The 17,843-nt window shown below is 40.2% G+C and overlaps 2 protein-coding genes across 2 annotated transcripts; both read right to left on the bottom strand.

Moving 5' to 3' along the window:
- Window positions 1-9,233: 9,233 nt before the first annotated feature.
- On the bottom strand, window positions 9,234-13,132 carry LOC110850340 (gamma-aminobutyric acid receptor subunit beta). Its single transcript, XM_035851969.1, has 10 exons — window positions 12,640-13,132; window positions 12,548-12,566; window positions 12,396-12,444; window positions 12,189-12,312; window positions 11,808-11,917; window positions 11,661-11,736; window positions 11,330-11,596; window positions 11,206-11,240; window positions 10,992-11,112; window positions 9,234-10,907 (listed from the first exon to the last, which is right to left on the bottom strand). Exons 1-10 carry the CDS (start codon window positions 13,025-13,027, stop codon window positions 10,822-10,824), a joined length of 1,275 nt encoding a protein of 424 aa, XP_035707862.1. The 5' UTR covers window positions 13,028-13,132; the 3' UTR covers window positions 9,234-10,821.
- On the bottom strand, window positions 10,280-10,750 carry LOC118432865 (gamma-aminobutyric acid receptor subunit beta-like). The gene has a single exon (XM_035852398.1). It carries the CDS (start codon window positions 10,748-10,750, stop codon window positions 10,280-10,282), a length of 471 nt encoding a protein of 156 aa, XP_035708291.1.
- Window positions 13,133-17,843: the final 4,711 nt, after the last annotated feature.

Genomic DNA, 17,843 nt, shown 5'->3' with positions numbered 1-17,843 from the left:
CTGACTTCGTCCCGTTTCCTGTGAATCATGTACATACATAGGTATGTAGGCAAATATAAAACACTTATATTCTGTTACATCCTGACGATCATCATTGATGATTCATCAATCTCAATCTGGTAAATGTGTAGAATTTATGTATTCAATATTCTCATTACATGTGACATATGTAGATATTTACTCGTATGTACAAATGTATGTAGCTCGCGTTAATTTATTGTATCTGTTGTGGCAGTTGGTTTGACCTCATCGTCCTTATCGACATGGTAAGGATAGAACGAATGTCTCCATTTACCAGTAAAAACTAGAGGTCCCATAGCAAAATTTCATTATTTAATTTAAAATTTACTAATAAAAAGCGCTATCCGTTGCCACAAACAACCTTGCCATAAAAGCCTCCCGAATCGACTTTGTTTTTGAAATTTCCTTTGCCCAACAAAGTTATATGCCAATTACATACATGGCGTACCTCGGGATGTAATATTTACGATGATTAGAGCTTACATAATTAATGAGCATAAATAAAGCCATTACTGAATTACACACCTTTAAGTATATACATCTGCATAACTTTTACCATACTCCTCCATGAGACAGCATTTTTTCACATGTACTGATACATATGAAACCAGATTTTCTCCTGTGCTCATTTGTTTTCATATGACACACACCTATTTTTCTTAGATGAGGCTATAGTTACTGCAGAAAAAAATCATCTAAGTAAGCAATCACTACGGTTTTGAAAAGCTTAATTTTTTCAGATCTAGGTCAATTTCCATCCGATTTTAATGAAATTAGTGCCCAGAGTTAATTATGGGAAATTAAAATTGAACTGCCGAACGGGAGGCTAAATTTTGACCTGTTTCTGAGATATGGAACAAAAACACCATCAAAAATGTGTTTTTGGGAGATTAGAAAAAAAATGAAGGCATATATGATAAATGTAAATGGGAAAAAAGTTGATAAATATTTTTTAGAAAAATATAAAATTAAAATACCCAAAATCGGTTTAAAACTGAGAAAGTTTTGATGGTGGTCAAAATATTACCTCTCCCACCACCACGGAGTTTAGTTGCTAAGGCCCACCACTCAGAAAAGTGATAATTACGAATAATATAAGGGCGAAACCTATTTACTTATAAGATCGTTATGTCCGTCCGTCCGTCCATAGGTTCGATAATTCTTAATAATTCGTAACGGATTTTGAACGCTGAACATGAACAGTTTTGATATGCAACACCCCTGGAATAATGTAGAGGAGGTCAACGGTCACATATGTTGAAACTATAATTATATAAAATTGTCGTTCCCAACATATGTAGTTTTGATCTTTGACCTCGTCCTCACGATCATAAGACCAAGAATATTTACGGCGTTGAATTCGACGTGAAATTTCCTTTAAAATCACACCCAATATGAAAATTAAGGTTAAGCTTAATTTTGCACCACAGCCTCTAGCGCTGTGGGGAGCGGTCCCATTAGCCCTATTATCGAACTCAACCGAGATTATTTGGGAGATATCCTGCCCACAGACAGACGGACGAACAAAACCATCGCAATATGCAGCTGACGTTACTTAATAAATTACTATCAATGCGATTAAAAACTATTCAATAAAACAAACCCAAAAAAGGAAAGCTTAGATGAGACTAAGAAGTGCGATAAAAAGTATTTAATAAATTTCTTCTCCAGTGAAGGATATAGAATTTTAATATTTACAGCATCAGCGCCCCATTTCATTCACTATCATATAAATATATACAAATATACAATAACTATCAAATTTCAAATATGATGTAGCGAAAAATATTAAAATCATTTGCTAATTGTTCTTGTCACTAAAAATTTTTGAATGCTTGCAATTATACTTAAAGTTGACACATGATACACACGTCTTACCAAACAGTCTACTACTTTTCCCAGTAATATTATATAATACATGAACATGTTGCTTATGTGATTTAGTCAGTTTAAAATAAAATGGGGCGCTGATGCTGGAAATATTAAAATTCTATATCCTTCACTGGAGAAGAAATTTATTAAATACTTTTTATCGCACTTCTTAGTCTCATCTAAGCTTTCCTTTTTTGGGTTTGTTTTATAAATACATGCATTCATGAAATAACAGAAAAAAATTATGTTTACATATAAATACAATACGATCAGAGTTACAAAATCGAGTCATAACTCAATGTGAATAATTAAATGCATAAATACTTATGCATTAATATATTTGTCATGGATACCGAATATGCCGGGGAAATATTTGTATATATAGTTGTCCGGATAATTATACTTTGCTTTGTCACACCGGACATGAAAATGCGTCATACGCTCGTAAATCAATATAAAACAATAGCTAACGGTATGTACATAAATAAATACATACATGTTTGCCATTTAATTTATATATGTACATACGAGTCTTAGATACGACTCTGCATAAATTGCACTTTTAATGCATGCACATTTCATAATTATTGAAATCCTAACATGTTTGTCTCCATCCATATTTCAAACCCCTTTCATAAATTTGCCTCGTTGCTTAGGAAACTTTGCATGGTGTAATTTTTTCAGTGACAAAGTTTAATACCCAGACGAGAAAGGAAATGCGTCCTCCTTTGTACTTTACCTTGTTCTCTGCCCTTTGCGCTTTGCAGGGAATCAAACAAATCGACGCACAAAAAGGTGGCAACAATGGGGTTGGTGGTAAGAATATGCATGTAAATATGTATGTATTTGTAATTTATGTGCAAACATTAAGTTTCCGAATTTCTTACAGATAAATGTGCAAATTTTAAGTCTTTTTCATCAAAAATATTTCATACAAATACTTAAATACATTTCAGGCCACACAGTCACCTACATTGTTCGGGACCCTTCGCCAAGAATTCTCTTCGTGTCGTGCACCTCTGACGATGCAAAGGTCAATTTAGATTGCGCCAAAGAATCCGGAGCGAAAGATGAAGTTGTGCAAAAGATAAATGACAACGGGGTGACCGTGAAGACCAGAAAATACTAGTGTCCACGACAGCTACAATGGGGCGAATATGTATGAATGGGTGGTATTGTCACATTAAAGAAGACGATGTACTAAAGAAATTCGAAAAATGCTGCGACAAGCGCACTTGGGGCTTTCATTCAAAGTTCATGCGTCCCTTTTAGTATTTATAATTTAGCCAAATTTATTCCTTGTAAATATGTACACATTATTTAAGGGGAAAAATTAACAAGAGTAATTAAATTATCATAATAACTGTTTTACTAAAAATTTCAAAATCTAGCTGCATTTATGAAATGAATTATGTAAATCAAGGACAATTTGAAAAGATTTCCAGTCAACTTTATTCGTCATCTCCATTTTGTACCTCTAACTTTTTGCACAGAAATTATGAAACCACTTACTACAAAATAATACAGGATTTCATAACCTTTTCTAAACCACATAAAAATTAAATGCTTCCACCACAAGCCAACCTCACAAAGAAATGTTACCCCACAAAGACCCGTAGTTATGACTAGAATGACAAAAACTGTCAAAATATTAGAATTAAGTTGCTGTGCGACGAATTCGTCCTCGCCTTTTCTCCCAATTCCCCCCACGGTATGCACGTGAATGATGAAATTCTGCCAAAACTGGTACAACCCGCTCTCTATCAATTTCATAATTTTCCCCCTAACCGCTTCGCTTATCGCCCCTAATTTATCAAACCTGATGTATACGGGATTCGAGAAAGCGGTATCAGTACTTTTCACGTAACGTTTCCGATTCATGTGTGAACTCTCCCCGCCCAAAATGCTGAGCAAGTAACCTTTAGACTCCATGTAAATGGAAGGCGCGACAAACACGCTTTTCTCACATTTCCCCACTACGTTAGAAATTAGGGAGGAATTTAGAACTTGCGATATTCCCGCAATTCTTCCAACCTCTAGTTTTTCAAACGCTTTCTTAACTTGAGACACAATTGCACGATTGGTAGAATTCGGGTAAGACTTCCAATTAAAAAAGTGACATTGCCAGATCACGTCAAGTCTTAAATCTGTCCTGTTCAACAACGACGACGCACGTATTATATGTGTACATTTGCGTAATCTCATTCTTATTTTTTTCTGGAAGGGAATTAAGCCAATTTACAAACTGCCTTAGAATTTCCCCATCTAAATCACTTTCTCCAACGCGAAAACGAGACAGGCTTTCTGGCAGAATAAATTTTGCTCCAAATTCCCAGATCCTGACTGGACTACTGTAAATGCGAAAACGTGCGTCCACCAAGTCTTTAAATGTCCTCGGTGGACTCGATACTAACGGCGCTGTCGTATCATTGGTTACAATGCTCTTGTAAATACTGACCAAAATGAAGCTACCGAACATCCACAGAATAATCAATTTGTCTGAAGCGGGACGTCTGAACATTTGTTTTAACGTGGAACCTGGGCCTTCAAGGACGGTTAGGCCGACATCTAACCAAGCCTTAATGAACACATTGACAAATTCGAGCCAACGGAGAGCCAACGAAAGATGCTGTCCAATCAAGAGGACCGTTACGACATTACAGAAACCTAGCAAGACGTACCAGACGTGAGGCGAGAATGGTTTCAAGTAACCCCAATAGTCGAGCCGACCTTGTCTCAAGGATGCACAAGTGACAAAAGAGAATGCCGTATTCCTGACCAGAATTAAGGACATATCCAGCATGTCAGCATCTGGTGAGAACGGCATGAAGGGACTCGTGCTATCCATCATTACCGATATTGTCACCAAACTGGATCCATTTCCTTCCAAACTAAGCGACATATGAGCAAAGGCAATGCTTAGTGCATCGTGTAATGAATACCTTTTTACAGTGTCGAAAATTACCAAATTTTCTACATCGACGGGACGTATTTTGAGGAATACCATCATATAAAAGTCTAATCGAGCTAGTTTTGCGCATTCTGTGAAAACTTGAAGTTTGAGATTCCCCGGCAATCTTACCCCACTGCAATATTTGATGAAGTTTGCTTCCGCTAAGTAACAGTTTTCCATCGTTGTGTCAGTTTTTTCGTAATATGAAATATTAAAAAGACAGCCTGTCTAAACACTTGAACAGTTTTCCCTGTATGTTTGGCGTATATATCGGTATTATTTGAAAAAATAGTGATCAGAGTGGAACCAAAGTAGGAAAAGTATTTATGACGCGGTTTCATGGCACTGCTCGTAAGTAATTTTGGGGAACTGAATCTCACTGACTTTTCGGTATAGTCAAGGACGGCTTCGTACTGATGGGTCAATTCGGGCTGCACGACGATGACATAGATCAGACAGTGGGGTTCGGGATGATGGGAACGAAATATGGGATCAATGGGTTGAAAGAGTAGATTAGATTGGGTCGTATTCGATCTGAAAGGAACAAACGTACATACACATATATTTGCATATGCTTTAATTTTTAATACGCAAATAAATATATAAACTCGGCAATACACTTTCAAAATTTGTAGATTTACAAAGCACTACCCCAGGTTTACAAAGGCTACGAAAGGAAATCAGATTACACATCTAGCATAACTTTACATATTTTAATCTGGTAAAAGTTGATAACCAAATTTTACCTCAGTTATACAAAGTTTACTACGTTACAAAAACCAGAGGGAATGGAATACATGCATTTTTAAATAGCTTACCCGTTATAACCGTGAACCACGGGAACATATTTTGTTAGCTGGTACGGTCTTTGTATACTCGATGGAACGTGAAAAGCTCCGAAGTGAGAGATGCTTAATTCACAGGAAGGAAATAAGTTTATTTTTTTCTCAAAGTTCAAAATTTCATAGGTACCTTCAACCGAGAAGGATAGAGGCATTTTAATGGAGAAATAAATGTATGCGATGATAATGATACGTATAATAGTTCCCATTTAAAAGTTAAAACTTGTCAAATATTGCCAGAATGACAGACTTAAGTACGCGTGAATTTGATGTCAATATATTTTCCCAAAATTGCAAAAAACTATGATCCGGACAAAAAAGTGAAATGAAATGAAAGAAATGAAATATTCAAAATCTCACTCAAGCGAAACTTGCTGGTTCCCTACAGGCGATATGTAGCCACGAACACGCATATTTTAGACTGTACAAAAGCAATTAACTTATTCTGAAGTCGAAGAGCATATTTAAAAGTTGTTGATTTTGCATAAATAAATAACTTCGTGGATACGTAACTGAAAACATGAGAAGTGTCGTGTTACGGCGTTAAATTATGCATGTACTCGTGGAGGATACTGATATTTATTCATATCGTCGTTGACGGTGCATTATGTGCTACATAATATTTACATGGCTTGTATTTCCTATGTCTCCTGAATGGATAGTACCGTGGGAGGGACGAAACGGTCAAAAAATCATGAAGCACATGCATATGTACTTAATTCACCTTCAACGACGATATGTACATAATATAAATATGTACACATACATAAACTTGTGCTTTATACACTAGTTTTTGAATATATAATCAATATCTTAATTGTGTACTTGTAAAACCAAATGATGAATATGAAAAATTTTACATTGAGTATACATACATAACTTTCTAATGATACGAAATTTCATAAAATTTTTTAATGGGAAACCATGAAATAAAGGGCAAATGCCCTACATAAATTGTTCAATTAATGAATTGATTAATTGAGATTAAACGGCAAGTGTAAAAAGATGTGTTAAATCTGAGTCATTACATATCTCTCATTTTAACGAACCAACTTGTACAAGTAAATATCTCTGTACTACGAGAATCAATGTCAGTTTTTCATGTGTGGAAAATTATTTTCCACATATGTTATGTATGGTCATTGCTGCATATTTTCCGAAAATATGCAGCAATGACCCTTAGGAATTTAAATATGTGTATATAGTTTGTTTTTAACTCGTTACAACTTGCATTTATTATACAATACTCACTTTAATTGATAGACATCTACCCATATTGAACTGGTTGATATTTTTATCCGCATCTACTCGGAACTAAGCAAGTTATGTTTTTCTAAACTGAATTTCCTTGCAAATAATTACATAAACTCATCCTCATGTCTTTACTTGATGGCATACATACATGTGTACATATTTCGTAGAATTAGTTACTAGCGTTATTATATGTAACAAGCTTAAAAATTTACAGTCTTCAGTAATAGTTAGGTATGACTTTCCAAGAAATGGTGACTACATAATATAAATAATATACATACATATTTTGCTCTAGCAAACGTAATTGATTGCTTAATCAATCTGAACACACCACTTAATCGATTTCATGCCATATCTCGATGAAATTTAAAATGAGAATAAAAACACCCCAGTCAGGCTTCACTTGTACCATTTGTTCCAGCAATCAGTAACCATCTCCGAAGTTTCCAAAGCAATTTCAAAAACATTTCGAAATGGTGCTTCTCGATACTTGTATAACGTCATCATTTGACCATTTCACTCCCAACTTGAAGACCAAAGACTGCCTCCCATTTAGTCAAATAGTGGAAGGAATAGAAATTGCTGAACATTTCAAAATGCGACCATCCATCACCCCCTTTATGACGCCTTGGCTAAAGGGACCCTGCCCCTTGAAACTTTCAAAGCCTTTATTCAACAAGATCACTTGTACGTGGACAATTTTCTCAGCGTATTTGGTATTTTGGCCGAACGGGAAACGCATCCTGAAAGAAAGAAATTTCTTCAAAGTGTAGCCGGCGAAGATTGGGAACCACTTTGGGACGGATTTTATGCCAAATTCAACTTTTCCAAAGGGGTCCACATGGTCCCCGCTGTTTTGGGTAATAATTCAAAGTAATTCAAAATATTATTTTGCAACTAATTCTATTCCCGCAAAATAACAGAGTACGCCGTTTATCAACGTACGTCCGCCAAGAATTCCGACATTGCCATCGCTCTGGCAACTTTTTACCCAGCCTTTGAAATCTGAAGTCAAATGGGAACTAGACTCGCCGCCATTGCCGACCTACCAAACAATCCCGATCATCCTTATTTCGAATTCATCTCCGCCATTTCGGACGGACTTAATGCCACCTTGACCCAAAAATTTATAGCCGTCGTGAATGAATACTACGCCCGATTGGGAAACGATACCAAAACGAAGAATAAAATGTTACACGCTTACACGCGAAGTGTCCAGTACGAGTTTAAATTTGCCGAGACAGTCTTTGCACTAGAAGTCGAGTCTAATCCCGCCCCAACGTTTACTGATTTGGTTGACTCTCATATTGCCCCTGACGCCCAGGCGGAAGTCGTGAACCATGCTCTGTTTCGTGAAATCGGAGCTGGGACACTCCCGCTGGATCGGTTTGCCGTTCTAGTGCAACAAGATCACCTTTATATTAATGGATTTTATGGCGCATTCGCTTACATGGAGGGCAAAGAAACTGATAAAGAATTGAAGCGTCTTCTCCACAAGGACTCGGGCCTCATGTATGATTATCTTGAGAGGCTGTATGATAAGTTTAACTTCCAACCGGCATATTTTGCAGAAGGATATACAAAAGGTAAATATTTTAGGAAAATAAAATTTCTAAAATAGCGAAATTTTTAGCGGTATTTAGCATAGTGCAAAAAATACTACCTGAGTAATTTGCTTTCATTAAATTTTTGCAGTCTACCTGGACCACATAATTTCCAAATCGCATAACGCCTCGATCGCTGAAGGTCTTGCTGCCGTGTACCCGTGTTACTCTTTGTGGAATCAGATGCGTCAGGTGAGCAAATTGGCCAAAAATGTGACCGGTCCACATCCATACGCAGAGTTTTTCCGGTTTAACGACCCATCAAGGAGCAATAACAGTTTGGCAGCGTTTAAGAATCTAATTAACATATATTTTGATCGACTTGAGGGGGATTTGGAAACAAAATTCAAGATGTTTCAAGTCGTGGGGGACAGTATCTTGTATGAGGGGATGTTTGCAAATGGGGTGTATAAAATGGGTCAGCCGCAAGGATTTTAATCTATTAACTACTATTAAGTATTATTATTTAATCCACTGGGTATTCATCATATTTTGCATTAGCTAATCTGTTATTTTAAATGAGTAATCATATTTAATTCAAGTATTTCTGTAACTGCTTAGATTGTAGTGTTGAAAAATGTTTATTTTGTTATTTTTCATACTGCCAATTCATAAATTTGGACGATGAAATAAACATGTAAGTTTCTAAAAATAAATGCTTTCTAAAAAATAAATTCAGACGGAACATTTTTTTTTAATTAATGATATTTTATTGCAAAATCACCCAAGGTTATTGTACGGCTAATTATTACTAACACTGTCTGAAAATTGGTTATGATACGCTAAAATTACTGAATACTTACATATTTATTAACATATGTACCTATGTACATATGTTTTAATACATGTGCATGCAGTTACTGCACTGCACGAAAAACTTTCACCCAAATGTCAACTCTTTTCAGTGTATGGGTCATCATCACAGAGTTTTACCTGTAGTTGAATATCATGCCAACTACAAGTAATCACTGTGATGTAGCCATAGACTCTTAACTACTAATATTAAGTCACATTAACGTGTGAGCAATTTATCAAGTTCTTTATCAATTATTTGAGGCAGAGAGGGTGACCACCCAACACGGTTGCTATTATTTGTTATTTCTCCATCACATGCGAAAGATAAGGTTCCTAGAAGAAGTGTATTTTTACTTTATGAAATATTTTTGATGTAAGTATGTATGTCTTTCTAGTCTTTTAAATTTTCACTTTTAACATATTTAAAGAAATCTGGTATAGTCAGGCAGGTATTGATTTCTCAGTATTATATAAATTGCTACCGCTTGGTATTAAAATTAAACCCGTCCTTAAAAACTTGCCACCGGTATGGTAAAACTTTAATACCGAGCAATTACTACATATCAATACCATTTTGGTAGAATTATATATGAATACCGCTTGGTATTAGTTTAATACTTGATTTCTAAAACTGTGCTTTCTAAGTCAAGTAGGAAGACAAACTACAATACCTCATCGGTAAGAGTAAGATTTAAGTAGTGCATAATTTTGAAGTTCATGGTTTTACGAGTTTTTTTTTGCTCAGAACATGATAAGTGGAACAGTTATCATTACCCCGACTAAGCTACGGCCACAAAGTCTTACTCTTTTTATATGTGTATGTATTGAACTTGACAAAATTTTACATTTCCTGACTGTATTACTGATAAATATGCACTTACATACATACTTAACTGGCACAATTTGTGACTACCATTTTTACTCAACTATTTGAATTCCTACCCCCCAATCAACGTTAAATCCCCCGGATTAACGGTACTAATGTGCAAATAAGTTATCCAATAGATCAAATTAAAACAAAGGTAGCACACGGGAAACACGACTCTCGAGTACTTATCAATATCCGACGGCGTAATTCCACAAACCTGGTTTGGATTTATGGGCAGAACGGGTCTTATGGTTTGCTCCGGTTTTGGCAAGCATCTATATTCCAGGGAATTATTCATCTTTTTCCTGTTCTCCATTCCGCCCCCGTCGTCGCGTCGTTTTCTCCCCAACGTGGCCGACCTAACCGGAGTGTCCCCACCAGCACCACCACCGTAATAATTCCCATGTGGTTGCTGCTGCCCCTGCCCGTGGCGTAAATTGTATTGGTGGGGATGATGCGAAAATGATCCGGATGTCGGGATCGGATTTGGTGACCGGTCGTGCTGCTGATTCCGATATTCTTCCTGTTTCCGGTAGTACATTAATTCCAGCCTTTGATTCACAATTTCTTCCTGGCGTCGAGCTTCCTCTTCGGCCTCGCGGCGTTTAGCGATCAATTCGTCAGCCATTTTTTAAGAGAGGCGAAATGGTTGACGCGACGCTGAATGTGTTTCGCGAGATAGCCGACGGTAGCGTATTCTTTTGGAAATTATGATGGAAATATTTAGTAAGGAATTATGTAAGAAATTAACATGAAAAGATGGTAAATATCTAAATATTTACCTAACAAGGCGGCGAACACCATTAAGAAACAAGTTCCTAGGAATATATCGATACTCTTGACGTAGCTGATTTTTGGCAACTCTTTGTTTACGGAACTCATGAGCGTAGTCATCGTAAGGACCTGTGTAGGAATGAAATTGGCAAATATTTAAGAAAAAATCCTACTAAATACTTTACACTAAATTGTTTAAAGTATATATGAATGCAAATTTACTGTAGTAATTCCAAGATAAACTCGAGCAGGTGCCGCTAAAATAGGTAATTTATCAGGTAATTTACCTATCATGTAACCACTTCATATCTATCTCGAAAATTTTTAGTGCAACACTTCCTCTCACCGTTACGATTTACCCAGAATGATACCCAGGAAATGCAAACGATCAGCATACTTGGGATGTAGATCTGAATTAAGTAGTATCCCATTGACCTCACGAACTGAATTTCACACGCCAATCTTGAATAGTTTCCGGTGGAGAGGGCAATTTCGAAAGATTTTTGTCGAAAGCCGAGCACTTTGAATTGTGGGAGGGAAACTTCTTCCGACATACCGACACTTCCAGCCCCTTTTGCCCACTTGTAACGAATATCAGCCATGGTATAGCCAACTATGTCCGATAATAATTCATTATTTATTTATGCATGCAATAATTTCCGATCAGAAATACGTACAAGATTCAATCTCAATATTGCAAAGCTGTGAATCCATAGGGAAGTATTTAAGATCCATGGCACACGTGGCAGTTACCTGATTATATTAAAATTATTGTTCTTCATATGAAATCGAATTATCATTTTGCTTAAAAAATTGCTACAAACCGTTAATCGCAGCGATCTTGTTATATCGCCTTCGTTGGAGATTCTCAAAAATTCATTTGAAGTAGTCGCCGTATGAAAGTAGGATGTCTTCTCATTGACAAAAAATGTATCTGATAAGGTAAAATTTTCATTCAATATATCAAAAAGTTAAATGTCTTCAAATACATATTGACGGCATTCATCTTCGCCTTACGGCATTAATATTCTTCGTATCGTAAAATAAGTTACGACAGTAACGAGATTTTATAACCGTCGTAAGATTTTTGTCATCAGAAACCACGTCACTAAGGTTACCATTTTAGGAAGCATAACCCTTTTTTCTCGTAAACTATTTTATGATACGAAGACAGTTGAATTTTCCATGAAATGAATATGTTTTACCTGGCACCCAAATTTGCTTCAGAAACTCACTCCCAACACTGAGCGTTTTAACCGTTTCCGGACCACTAAATGCGAGGCGAGAGTCCTTCCACATTTGGCGAAAGTAGAAGTCCAAGGTAAAGTCCTGTATACATAACCAAAAACTCATATAATCTTTAAAAATTCTCATTAATTTCTGCACATCGAATATGTATGTACATGTCTCACCATTAATACTTCACTTATCGCACTTAAACTCAACACGTACAGCGTAACGCTGCGAAACAATGCGAAATAATTAGAACACTTAAATTCACTCATATTTTTACTTGATCAAAATTCTGAAACATTCAATTAAATAAATCTCATCGAGTTCTCACCCAACTTCCACCGGCTCATCTGTGAACAAATACATGAGCAAATTTTTGCCATAACTTTATACATAAACAATTGAAATATTATGTAATATAACCTCCATAATTAGGCCGAACCCGTCGATCATACTTTTTCGAGAAACCATCCAAAATTCCCGTAATATTTTTCGACAGTAACTTCAACTCTTGATGGGACGGATATTGACCCGTATTTCGACGCACTCTTCCCCGATATCCTCTCCCCTTGTGGACAATCCTCTTGTACCGGGTCGTCGTAACGGGATTGATATCCCGTCCGTAGGGGAATTCATTCGCCCGAATTTCCAACTCTGGCCCATGTTCTCGGTTCCAACGCCGCGAATAATTTACGTGTTCATGTCGACTTAACTCGATGTAGTCAAGCTCCACGAGTCGCACCGTTCTCTTGGCACCCGCAGAAAATAAGGACAACAAAATGTAACAGGCAAAAAGTAAGGGTGACCACATGCAAGAAAATGTAAAAGATGGAATTTTAAAAGTGCTAGTGAGTGAAAATGGAAGAGAAAGCAAGTGCAGAAGTGGAGGAGTGAAAGTCGAGTCACTACTGGTGGGTGAAAGTGGAGGAGAGAGGCGATGTTGGGCTGGCTGGCTGAGATTGTGGGTGAATATATAAGAATCTTTTTATATGTGCATATGTACACTCTTAAAAATCTGGTAGAGATTCAGTACTGGTAATAACTTCTTACCGGATTGGTAATAGTTGGTTTCTGAGTCGTAAATTTTTCATTACCACAGCATTACTAAACGGTTATGCTCGTTATTACATACATACGATGCCAGCAGAGTTATGCATTCCGGTCAGTAAAGATTTGGTGATAACTTCCTACCTGACTGGTAGTAGTTTTTTTCTGCATGGTAAATTTTCCATTACCACAGCATTACTAAACGGTAATCCTCTCATTACCATGCCAGTAGCTTTATGTACACATGTACTCCGGTCAGCACTGATTTGATACCAGTTTTCTAAGAGTGGAGTTACATACTGGGCTACGTGTGTATGCTCTTTGGCTGCATTTTACCCTATACTCCTCGTATTTACGTATGTGTGGGAGCGTGTGAAGTGGACATGACTTTCTCCACCAGACCCACTTTCTCTTTCTCCTCGACTTTCTCCCATTCCGCGATACAATGCCGGAATCAGATCCTCTCTCAGGATCCGTTTTGTGTGGCACTCTTCCAAACTGGGAGAAACAAACTGCAGTGGTTTGACTTGGCTTGGTCTAGTCTGTCGACGAAGAAGAAGAATACGATGAGAGGAAATAAATTGGGTTGGGGATTTGGAAAAGAGGTCTCGGTTCGGAGTAACGATCCCACATTCTTCTCGAACCTTGGCAATAAATAACTTTCACTTCTCGTTACATAGGATAAGATAGAATTAGTTAGTTGTTATATGTGCATATGTACATATGGGAAAAGTTGGGACGGAGCTGCTGCATGCTTGGATGGGTGATGATTATATACATAAATGTATAATAATGGATGGCATGATACAAAGGAATTTGCAATGTTTGGCAGACTAGCTGAATTTGTTTCAAATATAGAAATTTCGCGTGAGTATAGACGATAAAATAAGCCGCAGAATTGTTCTATTTAATCGTTAGAAGTATGAATTGTATCGCAGAGTAGAGTACTTATTTACATCTTATATTTTTAAAAAGCTAAACGACCAGCGCCTCACACAATTTCCCTATCTGAAATTTAATTTAAAAAACCTATGTCGTCGTCTTATAGTAAAAATATCTCCTCCAGCTCTCGACCGGCTGGAAGAGATCCTAAAATTGCAGCAACATTTCCACGCTGTACTGCAATGCTCATCCTTTGGAGGAGAAAAGACGTTGCCCTCTTCTCCTCCGTGACGATCGTGATCCTTGACCCGATTTCCTTGATAAGGGACAGGCCCTCTTTGCCCCACACTCCTATCGTTTCAATGGCTACAGGAACAAAGAGGAACCTGTCCTGGAGGAACTCATACTTCTTCCTCTTGGCGTCCCCCGCCTTCCCGGCTGCCGCACCAGGATAAACGCAGGTTTGAGGGAGGTAAGACGGTGCAAAAGTGTCCGAACATGTAAAATCCCATACCAGGGGTCTCCCTCTCGCCCAAGGGATTAACGTTAGCCCGTCAGGGCGCTTTCCGTCTTGTCGAGAGCAACCTGGTGGCTCTTTGATAGCTGGGGCTCCCGCAGTTCGGAGCGCTCTCCAAATCACGTCATTTGCCGCAGTGTGTCGCGAATAACGACCTGCGCTCCTCTTACACTTTAAGCCATGATAGCCTTTTGTTGTGACCTCCGCTCCACATGGGCATTTATGAGGGTGGCACACGTCGCATCCAAGGCGAAGCGCGCAAGCGACTCGGAACGTCTCGTTGGGGAGTAGCGTCCCTAGTTGTGGCGAAGGGACGGCATTTAGCCACGCCCCCACATGCGGCTGTCCCATAGCAAGGAGGCGGGCTTTATCCTCCGGTGTAGGTGCACCATTCTTGAGGTGGTTGATGGCGGCCTCCTGTTGAGGCTTCTCCCATGCAGCCTGAGTACCCCTAACTTCGAGCGGGGGTAGTTCCGCCGGCCCCATAGGGTTCCATCTCTCCTCTCCTTCCTGCTGTGCGGTGTCGGTGCCATGGAGGTATGGTGGCAGTAGGCGTTCCACGAGGGGCAGGGCGCTGTAGGCGGACGCTAGGAAACACGGAATCGCCACGTCTACAGCACGCCTGACCCCCGGCCACCTTCACTGACCGGAAGGGAGGACTGGAGCCAAGATTGTGGGGAAAGGAAACAGTTGAGAATCCCCTCCATGGACTCCTTAAGTTTGGCGTCATAGAGGGTGAGGGAGTCAAATCTCCGCCAAGTGGGAGCACACCGCAAAAAGTAAATAAGCCGCGGTGTAGAGATTGATGCTCGAAGGAGGAAAAAGGCGGAGTGGGAGGAGAGATCGAGAAGTCGGGCCCCAAGTGTAGCTAATTGTTCGGCCTTCGCCCCCAATACAGCCTCGATCGACTCGTCAGTGAAAGGAGCACCCAGGAGTACGGCGGCTTCGGGGGAAATCTCCTGTATCCCCGGTGCTGCCCGACGAAAACTCTCCAAAATTTCAAGGCGGGAATGTTCGTCGGCCCCTAGCACGCCCACTTCACACTTGGCGGTGTTCAGGCGAAGACCAACTTCCTCCCCCATGCGGATAATGGTTTCCAGCGCGACCAACACTTTTTCTGGGGTGTCCGCTATAGTGGCATCGTCCAGATACCACAGATTAAGCTCTGCCTCGATTGCGAGGACTATTGGCTGGACGACAAGGGCGAAGAGTGCGGGACCTACCGGGTCCCCTTGTTGGGCCCCGCGGCGGGAGGAGATGGGGGTGTCCCCAAAAAATAGCTGGGAAGGCGAGGAATAAGCCTGTGACACAAAACGAAACATTGAGGGGAACCTTTCATGGATAATGTTAAGGATTGTATCCCGCCGTATCTCATTAAACGCGTTGCAGAAATCCACTTTCAAGAAAACCTTTGCTGTCGTATGGGCATATCCCCAGTAGATGCGGGCCGCGTGTGCCGCTGCTTCGGCACCACCCCTTACCCCCACCCCCAGTTGATGAGGTGCAAGGTACTCCACAAGGTCGGACGACATCCTCTTCAGCGCGATTTTGGCGGAAAGGCGGCGCCACACATTTCCTACCGCCACGGGCCGAATCCCGCCAGTTTTCTTCTTAAGGGCGGTTAGAGAAGCTCCGTAGAAAATGGGACAGAATGAGTCTGGCACACCCCCGCTGAGAACAAAATTTGTAAAATTTAGGATGGCCTCAATTAATTTTTCACCCACTTCCCCCTGCTCCGTCGCGAGAAGATCTTTAAGAATTTGCGGGCGAAGGGAATCAAGGCCTCCCGCTGACCCCGGCGGAAAACTTGAAATAGCAGTGGTGATTTCTATCGGGTCGACCGCTGGTGGTTCCGCAGTTAGTTGGTGGCTCGGGATATTCCGCAGGTTCTGGGTGTTGCGGATGCTTAGCGATAAGTGCATCAATTGTCTCTTGAGTCCTGGGCGCTATCGTGTCATCGGAACAGGCAAGCCTTATTGCCCCCGGATATCACCATCCGCCAGTTTCGCCTCCACTTTCTTTGCCACACTTTCCATCTCTCGAGGGGGCTTGGCGGGAGGTCGTGGGAGTCGTGGCGGTGGGGCTGCCTGGTCCAACAACCACCGGGCAACTCCTGACTTGACCCACGTCGTCAAATTCTTGACCTTATCGGTCTTCTGGGGAACGGGAAGGCTTACGTAGGGGAAAAGAAATAGTTTGCCCCATGCCTCTTCGGTTTTGGTGGTGACCACCTCCTCCAAAACCTTCGTTAGGGTACGAGCAACTTCCATTCTCGCCCCTTTCGGAACTCGTCGCAGCGTGGGTGTGGTCATCTTGAGTCGAGCCAAGACTTCCCCCCAATCTTGTGGCACTGTCTCCCCAGATGGTGGTGAGTCGACCCACCTAATGCCTTCGAAGAAGGTGTGCGCGTCTTGCCCAGTTGTTCGACGACTGATAACTTCGGGCAGCAACTCCTTGATATATTTTCCGAGGGTGGTCTCGGCGACACCACCCTCTCCCGACTGATCCACAAAAATTGCATAGCGGGTGAAAACTTCCGCCTTCCTTATTCGCGAGTTCCGGTCCGGAACTAGGGAGTGCTGAATCCATCGGCGAGCGGAGGCCAATGTGTCCTTCTTCGTCACGCCAGAAGATGATGGCGAGACCGAGGTTCGGCGGCGGGCAGGGACGGAAAGGGATGAGGTGTCCAACGGAGCAGGACTGTTGCTTGTAGAAATTGAAGGCACGTGGGGAACAGTATCAGATATAGTGGCATCCTCTTCTACGTCCCCGATCGCAGTGACACGATCCATAAGAGATTTTCGGGGTCGGCCCCTCGGTCGTGGTGGCGCTGACGACGTGTCGCTCGGTGGTTGTGATTCGTGGTCGGGAGGATCCCCCGAAATCCCGTCCCGTGACGACATGTCGAACTATTGTGGGCCCTGAACGCGAAGAGAGGCCAATTGGACTCGCACAGGGACAAGAAGAAATATTAATGTTTTTGGCTTATTTTAGTGAATTTTTTCTCCAAAGGATAAGTGATAAGTGAAGGATAAGGATATACTCTCCAAAGTGAGTATAGATGTACATACATATGTATTATGTAATTGACGCGAGAAATAAGATGTGCCCATACATACTTAGTGGGGGCAGGCTAAGTGTTAATAGAATGAAACGCCATAGCTTCAACAGTTTTTGTGCT

The sequence above is a fragment of the Folsomia candida genome, unplaced genomic scaffold, assembly GCF_002217175.1.
Source record: "Folsomia candida strain VU population unplaced genomic scaffold, ASM221717v1 Fcan01_Sc005, whole genome shotgun sequence".
Classification (NCBI taxonomy): domain Eukaryota; kingdom Metazoa; phylum Arthropoda; class Collembola; order Entomobryomorpha; family Isotomidae; genus Folsomia; species Folsomia candida.
Note: the sequence above shows the minus strand (reverse complement) of the source record. Positions and strands in the feature narration are given on the sequence as shown.

Excerpts from the sequence above, each read along its gene's own strand:
- LOC118432865 (XM_035852398.1), bottom strand. The coding sequence starts at position 10,750 with ATGTACTACCGGAAACAGGAAGAATATCGGAATCAGCAGCACGACCGG.
- LOC110850340 (XM_035851969.1), bottom strand. The coding sequence starts at position 13,027 with ATGTGGTCACCCTTACTTTTTGCCTGTTACATTTTGTTGTCCTTATTT. Across the intron at positions 11,918-12,188 it reads GAAGCAAATTTGGGTGCCAG|ATACATTTTTTGTCAATGAG; the intron begins GTAAAACATATT and ends TTACCTTATCAG. Across the intron at positions 11,241-11,329 it reads ATTCTGGGTAAATCGTAACG|CGGCACCTGCTCGAGTTTAT; the intron begins GTGAGAGGAAGT and ends TACCTATTTTAG.